At 36.2% G+C, this 18054-nt stretch overlaps 2 protein-coding genes across 3 annotated transcripts; both read right to left on the bottom strand.

The window, feature by feature from the left end:
- Nucleotides 1-565: 565 nt before the first annotated feature.
- On the bottom strand, nucleotides 566-5002 carry LOC131014762 (pyruvate kinase 2, cytosolic-like). Its single transcript, XM_057942849.1, has 16 exons — nucleotides 4758-5002; nucleotides 4323-4419; nucleotides 3761-3858; nucleotides 3459-3614; nucleotides 3143-3220; nucleotides 2899-3030; nucleotides 2719-2799; nucleotides 2541-2612; nucleotides 2363-2452; nucleotides 2144-2288; nucleotides 1901-1989; nucleotides 1609-1704; nucleotides 1383-1450; nucleotides 1159-1258; nucleotides 999-1058; nucleotides 566-845 (listed from the first exon to the last, which is right to left on the bottom strand). Exons 1-16 carry the CDS (start codon nucleotides 4827-4829, stop codon nucleotides 693-695), a joined length of 1587 nt encoding a protein of 528 aa, XP_057798832.1. The 5' UTR covers nucleotides 4830-5002; the 3' UTR covers nucleotides 566-692.
- An 11817-nt stretch (nucleotides 5003-16819) lies between these two features.
- Nucleotides 16820-17754, bottom strand: LOC131014761 (probable thionin-2.4). 2 transcript variants are annotated; one of them, XM_057942847.1, is made up of 3 exons: nucleotides 17363-17754; nucleotides 17207-17287; nucleotides 16820-17135 (listed from the first exon to the last, which is right to left on the bottom strand). In XM_057942847.1, exons 1-3 carry the CDS (start codon nucleotides 17601-17603, stop codon nucleotides 17047-17049), a joined length of 411 nt encoding a protein of 136 aa, XP_057798830.1. In that variant the 5' UTR covers nucleotides 17604-17754; the 3' UTR covers nucleotides 16820-17046. The 2 variants fall into 2 exon arrangements, with proteins under 2 accessions (XP_057798830.1, XP_057798831.1); XM_057942848.1 differs by having other exon boundaries at nucleotides 17207-17275.
- Between the last annotated feature and the right edge of the window lie 300 nt (nucleotides 17755-18054).

Below are 18054 nucleotides of genomic sequence, written 5' to 3'. Positions count from 1 at the left end.
CGACATTCAACCTATATATCCAGATATAGTGATTAGACAGAAATTGTAGTTACTTATATCCAAATAAATAAAGAATGAAAAGCAACTGCAGTTCCAATTACCGAAAGCAACTGCAGTACGAGGTTACTGTAAGTGTCGAATCACCAACTTTCCCAACTCATCTTTCAATTTTTATCTTCTCATTTTCAACATTCAATGCCTCTTTATTTACGACCGCTTTCAATTTTTGCATCATCTCCTTATCTATCCAAATTTTTTAAGATTGATTTTTTAGTTTATTTTTCAATACTTACATAATCAAACACGTTCAAAATGCATAATTTTATTTTTAAGAAAAAAAGTCTTATTATTTGATATTTTTAGGGTGTTAATAAAACTAGTATATGATGTTTGATAATGGAGTAGAATAATGCTTATTTTTGTAGTGGATTGATTATACATAATCTTTTATCAAAAGTTTTCGAATGAAATTTTTGCAATTTTCATAATTTAACTTCATTGGGTCTTTGTATTTATTTAATCTAGTTACCCCACCATATCCAAACATACAGAAACTGACCATTCATGAAGAGGTAAATCAACATTTTTTATTTTCTCATCTAGATAAAACACATAACATGATAGATCCCCATTGCAAGACTCTCTTGAAGAATTTACCAAAGCCAAAATAACAAATAAAATTGAGTGGAACCCTAATCTTCAAGCTCAATGATCTTCACCACAGACGCATCCCCAACTTTCTGGCATACCACCACGCGGTCGTGCGATTTTATCACGCCGGAGGCCTTGCCGTGTTCCAAAGCCACCTTCAAGATGGACTCGTTGGTCGAGCTCGAGAGTTCAGCCTGCAAACACAACATTACACACTTCAAACCCAAAACACATTTTTATCACAATGAGGCTACACATCACCAAATGATCGATGAATGCAAGTAAATATATAAAGGCTCCATCTCTACGACCGAAAAAGGGGAAGAGAAACACAAGAAACGCCTTACTGGATGTCGAGGATCTGCAAGCATGGGGAAAAGGCCTCTTACTATCAGAGATTGCCTCGCCTGCCAACAACGTATACGTATATGCCAAATGATTAATACGTGACCAACGGAATTTTCCAAATTAAGTCTATAATATATATCAGGTTATACAGTAGAGCACCTCAAAAGCCCCACTGAAGGTCCACGAGAGCTGATTCGTCTTCAGACGTGGAATGACAACAGACAAAACCGGCATGCTAGGTCTATACTTAGCTATCAACCTGCATTATTGTTTGGAAGGCCAAATATATATTTAGTTACCGCATATGTGTTTTTGGAGATAAACAATGTTCCATGAATTTCAAAGTTTTCAAAAATATCCAACTACAGAGAGCAACGGCAAACCTTGCAGCTCGTCCTGATGAAGTGAAACAAATAATGACCGATGCCTTTACCTTGATGGCAGCACGGACCTAAACAAATAAAAGATGCAGGGGATGTTACAAATAACTCAAAACACCAATCAAACACCTGCTTTTGTTACTTTAACTGCTGAAACAGATTGACAGAAACGAAATAAAGCAACAGATTGAAAGGAACGAAATAAAGCAAAAATGGTGTAGATGCATACTGCCGAGGAAGCTATTGATTCTAGGTGCGTCATTGGCTCGCCAACATGTTTCACAGCCTTCTTGAAATAGAGATCTTGATTATAAGCCTTTTCTGCCTGCACGTGTTGTAAAAAGTTCGATAAGCCAACTCAGATGAGAAACAGTACCTTCTGAGACAATATATCGTTGAAGTTCTTTCCTTTTCTTTAAGGAAAGTAGGAAACTATACAAATAATAATAACAACGTATCATGGGAAGCAGAGCATTTTCAAATTGATACATAAGCAAGGGAAGAAGCGGGATAAACTGCACCTCAGCACATATTTTCCCGACTGTAGATATCGTCTCGACAGGGTAAAGTCCTCGCAAGGTCTCTGCACCTAGTAGAATTGCATCACTGCCTGACGAGTGCAAAAGACGTTTGATGAGCTTTCAAGTTTTCACACTCATAAAGCAGACTGTTGCCACCAAGGCATAGAATCACAGTTTTTAATTCTAATTGCACCTAAAGAAGCTACCAGGCAACAAAAAAAGTTATTATCAAACGGAAGATACCATCAAGTACGGCATTTGCAACATCAGTTGCTTCAGCACGAGTGGGCCTTAAATTGTCGGTCATACTGTCTACAACACGAGTCACCACTGCGGGCTTCCCGGCGACATTGCATTTGTAAATGGCTTCCTTTTGGTATAAGAATACCTGCATACAGAAAAACCAAGTCAGACCTTCAGGTAGTTAAGAAAATAAATTGCGTATTAAGTTTCTAGACAGACCTTTTCGGGTGGTAGATCTATTCCAAGATTTCCGCGAGCAAGGATTATGCCATCTGCTTCTTGGAGAATCTCATCAAAATTAGCCAAGCCCTGTAAATAAAGGAGAGGGAAATAACAATGACAAACATTTATGTCTAAGATCTGTGCAGCTTCACGTGTAGATTTATGAAATTTTAACCTCCACGTTCTCAATCTTTGCGAAAATCTGTGTCTGACTGAGGTCAGCTAATCCAGAAAGAAACTCGCGTGCCTGAAGAAAATTATAAAATTTTCAAACCAGCCTTTTGTCACAGATGATAAAATAATTGGTTCGAAGAGAGAAACATTGTAAATCAAATCTAAGATACTATACTTACATGTCTAACATCTTCAGCCCGTCGAGCATAAGAAAGTGAGAGAAAATCTATTTTGTTTTGAACTCCCCAAGTGCTTATAACCTGATAATGGTATGAAACGGAAATGCCATGTAATTCTGTATAGTTAGTGTGTGCATGCGTGTAAACAAATTATTTATTAGACATGAAAGAAGTTTATACCTCCTTATCTTTATCAGTGAGAGTAGGAAGATCAATACGGATCCCAGAGGCATGTAGCGTGTATAACGGCCCAGCCAACGTGGCAGAATTCTTGATCAGACAAACCACATCCTCCCCTTTTACCTCCGACACCTGCATCAAATAACAGACAATATGATCAAGAATTCCATAACTAGTCATTCAAATATGAAGGTCAGAAGATGCAACAAACCATGAAATGAAATATAATTCTGGTCTACCGTACCTCCAACCAAACCGAAGTCGTTTCATTTCCGGTAAACAAGTATTGGCCAATGAAAATATCATCTCCCTTTTTCACTGCCTGCAAAGAAGGAAAACTAGGCTTGTCAATCAGGTTATGTTACACCATCTCGTTACAACATGCTAAAGACTCGCAAATCATTGCAAGATACAAGATCAAAATGTGACAGGCAGGGTTGAGGCAGGAAATATCGAGCACCTCTTGTGTGATTAGAAATAACCGATCCATAATCGTGTATGTAACATCACAGTTCACAGCAAGTTAATACATCTTATAGATGCAGATTCAGCATCTTTACCTTGGATAATCCACTAAAATTAATCGGAAGTAGATCCGAACTAGCTTGCTTATCTTGGTTGGGTGTTAGGACAACCAAAGAATCTTCCTTAAGGGCGATGGGGTGCTCAGACTTGTTGACAAGTAGCAGCTCTGGACCCAATGTATCTAGCATAACCTGATGGAAACGAAATGTCTTTATATATTCTAAACAAAAATATATATATTAATAAGAGCCCTGTAAGCCTCAGCCAGTTAAGATTCCATTATCATCTACATGAATTCATGCCATTCGAAAGTAAATGCAAGAAACATCAAGCTTACCCCGCACAGTTTTTTGGTCGCCTTGACTGCCATCGATAAGTTCTCCAATGTTTCTTGGTGAAATTTTGCATCACCAAATGAGAAATCAAATCGTGCAACTATTTATACATCAAAAGTGTTTGAATTAGATGAACATTGAAGCAGTAAATTCTATTACTGACTCATCTATCTTACAAGTAAGCAATCTTCGAATGCTTCTTACTAAAACTAAATGCAGAACAATTTGGTCCAAGAAATCATGAGCTATATATATGACATATAACTAGTTGTTCATTGATCTCCCTTTGGGCAAAAGAAACAACACTACTTGTGTTATGCATCGACAAGATTCTTAACATCGTAGTTAATTACAGTCCACAAACAAAACAGGAACACATCTTCATTTCAAGAAAATCCAACAAAACCAATGCAGACAATTACAGAAGCTCATACATTAATAAACCTAAACGCCCAAACTCAGCAGTCCAGCAGCAAAGAGGCAATCTGAAAGCAGCAACACATTACCAAATAGGTAGACACACTCACAAAACACAAACAACAGGAGCTGAGTTAAGGAGATCACCAGACATTCCAGCCTTGAGACAGCCAGATATAACCTCGACGGACCGCGAATTTGGGCCTAGTGTCCCCACTATCTTCGTCATTGCCGGAAAGAAACTCTACATAAACAAATCACATTTCACCTCAGAACAAAAGAAACAACACAACAACAACAGCAACAGCAGCACAAAAATTGCACAAATTCAAGATTATATGCTCAAGAAATCATCCGTTATGATCAGCTCACACAACCCTTTTCTCCAATCACATCAAAAAAGATCAGGATCGCAAAAACAGGACACAAACAACACCACAAAATGGTACAAATCCAACAAGCCACGACCAAGATTGTGGTCGAGAACAGTTCAAACAACCCCCTTTCACCACATTTTGACAAATTGAAAAGAAAAAAAGATTGTATTTTGAGACATTTTCGTGAAGAAGAAATGGTACATACAGGCTTGGATGGCTCGAGGATGGAAGCCATCCTCAGGGGCTCTTCAAGAAGCAGGTAATTTGAGACCACCATTTTTCACGCACAAACACACAGTGGAGAGTGAGTTCTTTCCTCTGTCCGACGATACGATGATAAATCGAGTTAGGTTAGGTGCGATGACACCAATGATGGAGGAGTGAAGGGAAAACGGGACATTTTGCCATATTTCTACGTAAAAAATCAATGTGCTGTCGCTGTCTCAATCATTCGTGTTTCAAAGCAGTTGAGTTCTCATTTATTTCAACGTTAATTATTCCTAAAATTATCATATTATTACCTTACATCAATTTTTTTTTGAATATTCTCACATTTTTAATCTCGTATGAATAATAGTTTCCTCTTCTAAAACGGAATTAATTTGAGGATGGTGAATCATTTAGTAGTTTATATATTTTTTTATATATAATATATTCCTACAAAATTCACTAATTTTTTTTATGTAAATTTTGTTTTTCAACATGTCCTATAAATTACTACAATACTAAATCACTTTCCAATTTGTAAGCATAGACATGTTTAGATATTTCAACGATATTATTTACATTCCAAATAAAAAATTATGTAACTATTTTAAAAATTAAACGTGTTTACTTGTAACAATTAATCCTTAATATTAAACAATTCAATCTGATATGCTCTATTTGTCTAACACCTATATTATATGTTCTCCACCTAATAAAAGTCCTTTGTATAGGAACAAGAAGATACCAAAATTTAAAATGAATATACTATGTTCAAATCTTTGAAGTGTGAGTGTCTTATTTTGGAGACCTGCAGCTAAATAAAAGTAGAGATTGTTTGGAAGGAATCTATAAAAGTAGTTTGTGTTTTTTCTTATTTTGGCATTATTATTTGGATGTTGTAGCGTCACTATCAATTTAAATTTACTTTGAATTCACTCGATGGATTCACTCAATCGGCCTGCTGCATAAATGATAAAACTACTCCAGTCTCCAAGCCAAGAAAAACCATGGGTTTAGAGACGACACGTGTCAAATGTTTCCTATCAAAATTGATTTAACGTTTGGTTGAGTTAATGGCATTTTCCCAAACCCAAGGAAAGGTTTCTGGGTTTGGGCCAGCAAACTAAAATGGGCTCGGTGTTTCGTATACTCATCTTATTAAACTATGCTCAATTACTTTATTTTCAATTTATATTTTTAGTGAATGAACAAATAAATTTGAATAGCATATCACAATAAAATTCAAATCTAAAATTTTTGACCTCGTGTATTAACAATTGGACCAACACACACACACACACACATATATTTTTTGCTCCCTCCAGGATTCGAACCCAGCACCTGCATCCATCCACCAAGATGATGCATCCACCGTAGATCTTGATGATCGAATGGCTTAAAATGGTTCTCCGTTCTTATTTTATTAGTGGTTCTTATTTGAACATCTCCCTATATATATATATTTTCTTCATGTATATTGTTAATGCGTAATGTACACAAATATATATATATATATATATATATATATATAATTTCTCAAAAATAAAATATTTTATTCGTCCACAAAAATAGGCCATAATTTATTATTTTTGTCCGTTCACGAAAACATATCCTAACCATTTTTTGTCATTCATGCACTCACCACGTTCTAATTTGGGCGGCCCTTTCTTTCACTCACTCTCTTTATTTCTTTGAATTTGTGGAGTCTTTTATCTACTCACTAAATAAACAATTGACTTTTATTAAAATCCGTGTTGCTCTTCCTTAGGACTTATATGGAGTAGTAGTTATAATATTAACAACATTCTCAAAAAAAAAGTTATAATATTAACAAATTAAAAAACTTATGAAAAATTATTTGTTGGATGACTTTATATATATTTAGTGTTGGAATAAATGGCTTAATTAGTCCATAATTACTTTGTAATTAATGGAATTAAATGGCATATTTGGAATCTACATTTTGAGTAGATTAATTTGGTATATTTACTTGTTCAAATCTATTAAGAATTGAATGAGTAATTAAATGCCAAAAGATAGCCATTGAAAATAGAAATGTGGAGTGTCATCCCACATTGGAAAAATAAGGAAGTTGAAAGCTATTTATAAAGTGCTCTCCACCATAAAGGAACAATCAAGTGTGCTTCTATATGGTGGACCTTATGGTGCACCCAAATGGGTTTTGACTTAGCCTTTTAAGGTTAAAACTCAAATTCCTACGAGCACCATCCGAGGCCGAGGCCGAGCACGTGCACGTCGCACTTGTCGCAATGGGCGCTTTGTAGGCGCACTTTGCACTTCGGTCGTCGCGAGGAGCTTTGAGGAGCCTTTAGTTTTGACAAACTAAACGGTGGCTCGTGTGACGTGGCAGTGACATGGAACATGTGGCTCGGTGACGTGGCACCGCGTGGCGGATAAGGAATCTGGGTGGATGAGGTTGCTGACGTGGCAGCGGTTGGATCAGACTGGTGAGGTGGGGGTGGTTGGCTCGCACCCCTTTGACCGAACCAGTGCGATGGTTCGGACCATTGGTTGGTTCGAACAGCCACCTCCTGGCAGACACCTCTTCATCGCACCCTTCATTCTCCTATAAATACATCCCTGCAGAATGAGATTAGACACACCAAAATTAATTCAAATAATTAATTTTACTCATTCTCTCTTCTAGTTCATACTCAAGTCCCGAGTATTCTGTAGTTCGCTGGAAGTTCGAGTTCCTAGTACAAGGTCTCGTTCTCATTAAAACCGTTGTATCTTGTGGACATTTGCCATCGAACCGTGTGTACTGTGCGGGGCAATTTTGTCTTACGGAGAAAGAGTCCAACTCTTGCCTCGGTTCCTACATTCACGTCGTTATTTTGTCCGCATTTCTACACCCTTCAATAACATTTAGCACTAGTTCGAGTAATATATCAGCGTTCTATATGACTTCATTTGCAGAAGATGAGATGAGAGACGAGAGAGAATATACACTTACATATTTCAATAATTTAACAAATTAAAGACATTTAGAGGATCCAAGTCGTAAAGTGGGTCTCTGTATCTTTGTTTGGTTACTTGGAATTTTCCAATCCAAAACTTTCCCTAACTTTTACACAAGAAGAAGATATAAGATATCAAGTATATTTAAGATACAAATGGTGTACGTAGTGAATTTTGTGTTTTCTTTTTGGTCTCAAGCCTCAACTCTTAACTCTTAAGAGCGGGTTTCAAGGAATGGATATATCATCCCTACCACCAAACAATCAAACTTATTTCTCAACAATTAAATTAAGTGGATCATAATATTCTTCTCAAAATGACCAACTTGAGAGTTGAGACTAACCGATAAGCGAAAAAGATTTTCAAGTTAAAGAAGAAGATTAAAAAGACACATTAATTGATACAAGATAACAGCAAGTAGAAGGATATACAATCTAGCTTGCTAGGATCGGCACATACACAAACAGAAACAAACTTGCACCTGCAGACTAGCATTACAATTATTGAAACCCAGAAAAGCAACAACACATATTAGATTTAGATGCCATGTATAGCCCTTTATCTTTACATGCAGGGATGTGGATATACATTCATGAATGCATGCTTGTTTAGGCTGCAGTAATAGAAGCCTTGGTGCAAAAAGCAGAACATGCTTGGCTACATTTTTCAACTGCTCCATTCACAACGTCACTTGCATCTAGCCACCCAAAACAAGAAATTAAATGCATGCGTAATTAGAAGAATCACAAAGGAATAATTTAAAATAAATAACCAGAGTTTTGGAGAGTGGTTATGGCAGCGCAGACGGAGGATGCACACCCCAACTTGCAGTATTCATGGACTGCATGCAATTGGCATATATATATGAACATGAAATTATTATGTTTTAATTTGCAGCAAGTAAAGTAAATATTAGCTCAGAAATTAAATGTATCATTTATTTTCCTTTATTTCCTACAAAAGATAATTCCATTATTTCTTATTCATTCTTTTCACTTCAAAAATGGATAATATTATCTCTTTATTTTTGGTGTGATAATATTATCCCTATTTGAAATGAAAAAGGGTGAAATATTTTCTTTTGTATGTAATGATGGTAAAGAAATGAGGCATTTAAATGAAGAATTTTTCGTTATCCCTTTTTTTCATGATAAATTTATCAATTAAAGAGAACATACTCTTAATAAATAATGTAATTCGACTAATAATAAATTATTCAATATGTATATCAAATTAAATATCATGATTTGAGCTTTAATTTGATATATGTATTATGCCAAAAAAAAAATTTAAGATTAAAAAGTTATACTCTGTCCCATTGATCTTGTCCCGTATTTCTTTTTTGTTTGTCCCACTGATCTTGTCTCTCATTTCTATAAATAATACTCCCTCCATCCACAATTTAAAGCCCTACTTGCTCTTAAATTTTTGTCCACAAATTAAAGTCCAATTCTACTTTTTGTACTTTTTTTACTCTTTTTCTTTTCTTATATTTACTACCCATTGTCACTAATGGACCCACCTTAAAACACATTTATCATTTTTATATTATATATTTACTACACTTTATCACTAGTGGACCCACTCACAACACCTTTATCACTTTAGTCAACTACCCTTATATTTCATCCACACCACCTTTTTCAGCTTTCTTAGTCTCTGTGCCCACACCAAAGTGAGGCTTTAAATTGTAGACGGAGGAAGTAACAATTAGCTAAACAATAAGAATTCTTAATTACATTCTCTCTTCTACTTTATCACGTTATCACCTTCTTTCTCTCACTTTATCACTTTATTACATTATCTCTCCTACTTTATCACATTACATCTCCTACTTTATTACACACTTAAAACACTAATAATACTTTTCTTAATAACCGTGCCGAAACCAAATGGGACAAGTCCAATAGGACGGAGGGAGTACAAATTATAAGTAGATGTTAGTAATTAGTTCCCCCATCCACTCCAAGAACCACCTTATCTCTCCATTCACCAAAATCCACCTTATATCTCCAATCTCCCCAATTCGCTTTTATGAGGGATCGAACCCGGGTCACTTCACTCAAGTGAGGACCCGGTGGCCAGTGGGCTAAGCCCCATTGGTTAATGCCCTTATATTTCTCTTTTACAAAATATATAACACCATTATAAATTCACACATAGAAGCCTTATTTATTTTGACAAACCATATAACGAACAGCTGGTTACAACATGCTAAAGACTCGAAAATCATTGCAAGATACAAGATCAAACTGTGACAGCAGGCAGGGTTGAGGCAGGAAATATCGAGCACCTCTTGTGTGATTAGAAATAACCGATCCATAATCGTGTATGTAACATCACAATTCACAGGCAAGATAATACATCACGAAATTTTCTTATATATAGATGCAGATTCAGCATCATTACCTTGGATAATTCACTAAAATTAATCGGATGTAGATCCGAACTAGCTTGCTCATTTTGGTTGGGGTCTCTTTGATCAACGCCAACTGCTCAACGAAAGTTCTGTTAAAGAATTTTGTAGAAAACAAAATTGATGATGAACTCAAAAGTGGATACTTTATTGACTGATACGTAGAGGTATATATAGCCCTCTGAATAACAAAAAGGTTACAACGGGAAGATACGTACTCTTCAACAGAAAATCAGAAATCCTCTACTAACTTGAAATGTTAAAGAATAGGAATAACAAAATAGTAACTAACTATGACTAAGCCCATGCATATTTGGTCTAAATGCTGATGTGTCAACGATGGATCAACAACTTCATTCAACACTCCCCCTTGATTCAATTTGCAAACTCCAAGCTGACTTGATATGCTCAGCGATTTCGTGAAAATATCCGCCATTTGATCTGCAAAACTTCAAGGAAATGGTACCATCAGCAACTAATTAAGCCTCTTATAGTTAAAAATGCGTTTAACTAAAGTAATTATTTACAGTATAATGAATACAATAAAAAAATATAATTTATGAAATTTATATATATATATATATATATATATTTATGCTGAAATAATATTCTTTTTAAATGGTAATTGATATGCTTACAGTTTAACTATGTATATAAAAATAATACTATGTGAAATTTATGCTAAATTTTATGGACTCCTTAATAATATTTAGTCTTAACATAATTAAGTATTTATTAATTCAAATGTTTAAGTTCTATAAAGTTAATGAAAAAAATAGAATTACAAATATTTAAATCTAATCTATCGACAATCGATTTTTTTTTTTTAATTTCAAAGAAAAAAGTGTATAACTTATAAAATTACATATTACATCCACAAAATTACCATTTTAATTTAAATTTTTGTAAATATTATTCGTTAAATATATCAATAAAAATATTTATCTACTCAATTGTATATTTGTATTTATATTTTTTATACTTTTTAAGTGATGTAAAAGATAATTTAGTAAAACAAAATAATTTCGTTCCTAAACTTTATTTCTAGCTACCGGTCATAGAAATAAAAATCAAATAAAGTATCAGAATTGCATTCTTTTGATATTCCTTGTGCATACCAAGCATAGTCACCTAAGTCACCCTTTCCCATCTTCATTTCATTCCATCGTACCAATCACCTCCCAAAAGTAAGCTATCTTACAAGTAAGCAATCTTCGAATGCTTCTTACTAAAACTAAAGCAGAAGAATTTGGGCCAAGAAATCATGAGCTATGTATATGGCATACATTGATTTCCCTTTGGGCAAAAGAAACAACAGTAGTAGTTGTGTTATGCAACATTCTTAACATCGTATACTAGAGGTGTTTGATAGGTGGTTTAAGCTAAGGGAGGTGTATAGGCTTTTTGAGGCGTTTGATAGCATATATTCGTAATCTAGGTGGATTAAATTTTAGGATTTCAAAAAAGGCCTTCCCTTTACAGATTCAAATCGAACACAGGAACACATCTACATTTCAAGAAAATCCAACAACCAATGCAGAATCCCATTTCACCTCAAAACAGAAGAAGCAGCAGCAGCAGCACAAATAAGATATTATCTAGTCCATAGATAATTAACCTATTCGAACTATTTAATTTGTCAATCAATGATCCGAATAAGATCTGAATTCAATAATTAATGGATGATTCTAGTCCTAGATCTAGAACTGAAATAATTAATTTTAATGGTTCCTATTCGAATAAAATTCCCCCATTAACATCTCTAGGTGGGGGCGGAACAGTTACGGTGTGTTTGCTTTTTATCCCTCTAAATGGAGGGATAACAAAAATTTATGCCTTTAAATGTGTCATTTCTTATTCCACATTTTACACAAAAGAGAACTTCATCATTTTTTCTTCCTTATTTTCATTATCCCTCCATTTTGGTGTGATAATATTATATATCCCTCCTTGAAGTGAAAATAAGGAATGAAAAATGATGAATTTCTCTTTTGTGTAAAATATGAAATAAGAAATGAGACATTTAAAGGCATAAATTTTTGTTATCCCTCATTTTCTCATCCATCAAAGTGAACGCACCTTTGGTGTGTTAAAACATGCTATTATCATAATGCATAGAGAAAGATAAAAGAAGCAACTGATTGTTATTGTATTGCTTGATGTATTTCTTTAGATTGTTATTGTATTGCTTGATTTTCTTCCGTATTACAATGGTACCTATTTATAGGTTAAGAATGATCAAAGTCATGCATGATCCCTATAATTAAGGAACTAAAGTCATACAAAATATTTCTTTTGACTTTACTTGTTTTTCTTGACTTTGATTATTGAGTATTTTCAACACTCCCCCTCAAGTTGAGTAACGGGATTCCCGATATTCAACTTGCCAAGAACTTCTGAAAAATTCTTGGAGTTCACAGCTTTGGTTAGGATGTCTGCGAGTTGGTCTTCAGATCTTACGAATGGGAGCGTCACAATACCTCCTTCAATTTTTTCCTTGATAAAGTGTCTATCAACTTCTACATGTTTTGTTCTGTCGTGTTGAACAGGATTTTCTGATATGCTGATGGCTGCTTTATTGTCACAGAACATTTGACACGTCTTTTTCGGTTGAAGACCCAATTCAGTCAACAGTCTTCTTAGCCACAGGACTTCGGTTAGTCCACTCTTGATTCCCCTGAACTCGGCTTCTGCACTAGAGAGTGCTACCACTTTCTGTTTCTTACTCCTCCATGAGACAAGGTTGCCTCCAATAAAGGTGAAGTATCCTGCTGTTGACTTTCGGTCGACGGGATTTCCAGCCCAGTCAGCATCAGTGTATGCCTGTATCTCGAGATGTCCAGTCTTCCTGAACAGTACTCCATAATCAAAGGTTCCTTTCAAGTATCTCACAATTCTGAGTGCTGCTTCCATATGGTCAGCTTGTGGTTGGTGCATAAACTGACTCACAACTCCAACAGCATATGCAATATCAGGCCGAGTATGGGAAAGATATATAAGTTTCCCTACCAAACGTTGATATTTTCCTCGATCCGCCAATTCAGCTCCCTTCACAATCTGTAGCCCATGATTGACAGCCATAGGCGTCTCAGCTGGCTTGCAATCTAGCATCCCAGTTTCTGCAAGAAGGTCAAGAGTATACTTCTTCTGATTGATAAAAATCCCTTTCCTCGATCTGAGTACTTCGATCCCGAGAAAGTACTTTAGTCTCCCAAGGTCCTTCATTTCGAACTCCTTGAAAAGATTTGCTTTCAACTTCTGGATTTCTTCTAAGTCATCCCCTGTTATGATCATGTCATCAACGTAAATGACTAAGCAAGAAATAAGATCACCTCGTTTCTTCAAGAATAAGGTGTGGTCTGAATTGCTTTGCTGGTACCCGAACTTCTTCATAGCTGTGGTGAATCTTCCAAACCAAGCTCTGGGAGACTGTTTGAGCCCATATAAAGTCTTTTTCAATCTGCATACCTTCCCTTCCTCGAACTCATCTGAAAAACCTTGGGGTGCATCCATGTATACCTCCCGTTCTTCTTCAAGCTCACCATGAAGGAAGGCATTTGTAACATCAAACTGATGAAGATCCCAATCCTTGTTTGCAGCAATGGAGAGGAGCACCCTGACAGTGTTCATCTTTGCCACAGGTGAGAAAGTTTCTGCATAGTCGATCCCATATGTTTGTGTGTAGCCTTTTGCAACCAGCCGAGCTTTGTATCGCTCAATAGATCCATCGGGTTTTCGTTTGATTGTGAAAACCCATCTGCATCCCACAGTTTTCTTCCCTTTCGGCAACCGACACTTTTCCCATGTATGATTCCGGTTTAGGGCCCCTATCTCTTTCTTCATAGCATTTCTCCAATGCTCGATCTTCAGGGCTTGCTCCGCTGTTTGTGGAATCTCCTCATCATATAAGGCTGCTTCATAGGAGGTCTTGATGGGAAGCGGGCCGGCGTAGCAGAGGGAACCAGCCATAGCCATATCGGAGAATTCGTGGGCTCGTGCGGCGGCGCGTGTGGTTCTGGCTCGCTGTCAATCGGAGCAGAGGGCGTCTGGTGGCGGTGGTTCGCCGCTGCTGCCCGGGAAGAGGCGGCGTGGTGGTCGGCTGAAAGCAGACTTCCGGCCGTTGCCTGATGGCTCCCGATGATGAAGGGTCCGGGTTGGTTGCCGGCTGTAGCCGGGCAGCCTCCCATCTCACTCTTGAGAATGCCGATTCGGCTGAGGGAACGGGAACTTCCTTGAGAATGTCCCGACGAAGTCTGTCATATCTCCTATCAAGTCCGGAGAGGAACTGAAATAATCGGTGATTTCCGATCAGTTTTCGGTGCTTATTGGTCCCTTTTTCACACCAGTCGAGTGGATTTGGGTAAGTTCGATCCATTCTGTGGATTTGTTGAATTGATTCATTTGAATCTGTGTGGTTTATGGTTTCTTTGATCCATTCTGTGGATTTGTTGAATTGGTTCATTTTGAAGCAGGAGCTGCCTTGATTTGGTGAATTGGCTAGGAATGGTTTTGGTTTTGGATTATGAACGATGATGATTCGTTTCTGAGTTCCTATGGTTGAACCTGCTCTGATACCATGTTAAAACATGCTATTATCATAATGCATAGAGAAAGATAAAAGAAGCAACTGATTGTTATTGTATTGCTTGATGTATTTCTTTAGATTGTTATTGTATTGCTTGATTTTCTTCCGTATTACAATGGTACCTATTTATAGGTTAAGAATGATCAAAGTCATGCATGATCCCTATAATTAAGGAACTAAAGTCATACAAAATATTTCTTTTGACTTTACTTGTTTTTCTTGACTTTGATTATTGAGTATTTTCAACATGGTGTTCCACCGACACCACGCTATCCACGAGCTTCCCTACCACCTTATCTAAAGCTCACAGGGTGGGTTTGTTTCCAGAAAATGCTTCCAACAGTAACAATAAATAATGGAGTACATTATTGAAGCCTTACCAACCAATATAAATTAAGCCTACGTTTGGTTGGGTATTTTTAGAGGTTGGAAAGAGAATCAAGTAATTGAATCCATTACTTGTTGTTTGGTTTGGGTAATGAGATCATCATTACCCTTACTTGAGGTAACCCAATCACCCAATTTGTTACCCCTCAAAATAGAGGGGAAACAAAAGAAAGGAAATCCCTTACTAATGATTCATTTTCATTGTTAAACCAAACACTCAATAAAAGTAATGGTTATTGTTACCATTCCACTCCTTTATTTGATTTCATTCCCATTCCATTCCTCTACTTGAACCAAACGAGCACGAAATATACTCATTAAAGCACATTTAACCTCATTCTCAAAACCCCACATTAAACCCCCCAAGCATAAAACAAAATTTACTGATCCATCGACCAATACAAATGGTCTCACTATAAAAAAAAGCAAAAAATGAAATAACTTAATGTACATGGTTGGAGGTCTATTTATGTTTTTCTTAACTTCTTCCGCACAAACTCACCATGCATGGTCGCGACCACCTTGTTTGAGAGTCGAACCTTTTTCTTTGAGCTCATGTGCGACTTAGCCTGATCGGGCTCAAAATGTGTTATGAGGATGATCATATTTGGCTTTATTTTTGCAAAACGGTAAAAGTTAGGGATGTCAATCTAGCCCGAAACCCGTGGGCTAGCCCGATTAACCCGTCATCCGAGAGGGTTAGGGTTGAATATTTTCAACCCGATTAGCCCGTAACTGAATAGCCCCGGCACCCGATAGGGTCGGCCCGACTAACCCAATGGGCTAGTCCGAAACCCGAATACTTAATATTAAAATTTTAGATATAAAAATAAAAAAAACGATAAAATATTATAAAGTCTCATCATTTCACTTTTCTGTATTTTTGAGATGCTTTGATTCTATGAATTCAAATTATTGTTGGATATTTTATTGTTTTTTCGTTAACAAAGTTGAACATTTTATTGTTACCAACTTATTTGATATGTTATGTAATCTTGATGTTTTTTTCAATATCTTAACGAGTTTGTGCATTTTCTTATTTTTGGCATATTATACGTATACAAATTTCGGCATACCGTACCAATCCACCCCTACTAATAGATGCATGAGACTTTTAAGATACTATACTTATGAATGTGACTTTTAATCTATCCAACACTAAATATGAACTAGTATTCAAAAGGTCAAGAGACAAATTATGTCATTTAACACGGTAGACTTTGAATATTTTTATAAATAGAATTAGGTGTTCTTATGCACGAAGAGCATTTATATCTTATGTGTGTTTTCCAATCAAGCAATATTTTTATTTAGATTTATAAGAGATCTCTTAATTAGTTTGCAAACTTGTATTCATGTCTAGACATTAGCTACATATATACTCCATCTATGATCTATGAATCATGGTATCAAAAAGTCAAAGAAAATACATAGCGCATACATTAATTTGAGGTGGTCTCCTGTACACTCGGGTGTACCGTACATACGGATGTATAGGAGATTTTGTGCATTAATTTAGAATCTCAATCTAGCTAAGTAGTCTTGAATGGGAATTGACCAGACATCCCAGCTTGCAGGCAGCTGGTCATTTTACCTGAGAACAAAAGAAACAACACAACAACAACAACATGCACAAAAATTGCAAGATAACCGATAAGCGATGAGACGGAAAAAATATATTTTGAAGTAATTAAAGAAGACTAAAAAGACATACTCTTTTCATTGATACAAGATAACAGCAAATAGAAGGATATACAGTCCTTCTACGACATAGACGGACGTACACAAATAGAAAGAAACTTGCATGCAGCAGACTATGAGACTAGTCTAGCATGACAATTATTGAAAGCCAGAAAAAGCAACAACACATATTAGATGCATGTATAGCCCTTCATCTTTACATGCATGCATGCTTGTTTAGGCTGCAGTAATAGAAGCCTTGGTGCAAAGAGCAGAACATGCCTGGCTACATTTTTCAACTGCCTCGTTCACAACTTCACTTGCATCTAGCCACCCAAAAGAAATGGTAATTACAAGAGTGACAAAGGAATAAATTAAAATAATAATGAGACTTTACCGGAGTTTTGGAGAGTGGTTATGGCAGCACACACAGAGGATGCACACCCCAACTTGCAGTATTCATGGACTGCATTACCACCTTGCATGCAAATGAAATCTTTTAATTTACAACAAGCTGGTAAATAATTAGCAAGACGAGTTTATTTATTTTTACCAGTGTTTTCGAGAAAACTATAATTCCAACCATTGGGACATTCCCCATTAACGATTTTGCATCCACTGAGTGATGCACAGACTGAATCGCTGCCTCCCGGCGTAAAGCTACAGAGATTAAAGACATTTCTGGCTTTGGGGTTTGGGCAACAACTCTTTGCCGCCCCAACTTCAAATTGTCCCAAAACAAGGCTCACTAAAAGAGCACTCATAATAAGACTTTTACCTTCCATCGATATCATCTTCTCTTGATTACAAAATATACACAACTTTTATTGATAAAATGCTGATCAAACTAGCAACTTAAATACTTGGTGTTGTGCATACCCTCACCACATACTTCATTTGTCATATCTTAATAAGCTTCACCTACCACCTTATCTAAACCCAACACTAACAATAAATCATTTACATTAAAGCCTTACCAACCGAACCCCACTTGCTGCATAATACAATAAATTCAATTTCTCAAAACCCCACATCTAGGGGTGTAATCGAGTCGAGTCGAGCCGAATAGTGTCTTGCTCAAGCTTCACTCATTTAGCAAATCGAGATGTTTGCTTAATTATCAATCGAGCTTTAATCGAGTCGAATACAGTGCCGAGCCTAATCGAGCTTTTTAAATTTGAATTTTTATTTAAAATTTTAGTTATTTTTCGAGTCAGGGGATTTTTTAGGATAATTAATAACTTA

This window comes from Salvia miltiorrhiza, chromosome 3 (assembly GCF_028751815.1).
Source record: "Salvia miltiorrhiza cultivar Shanhuang (shh) chromosome 3, IMPLAD_Smil_shh, whole genome shotgun sequence".
Classification (NCBI taxonomy): domain Eukaryota; kingdom Viridiplantae; phylum Streptophyta; class Magnoliopsida; order Lamiales; family Lamiaceae; genus Salvia; species Salvia miltiorrhiza.
Note: the sequence above shows the minus strand (reverse complement) of the source record. Positions and strands in the feature narration are given on the sequence as shown.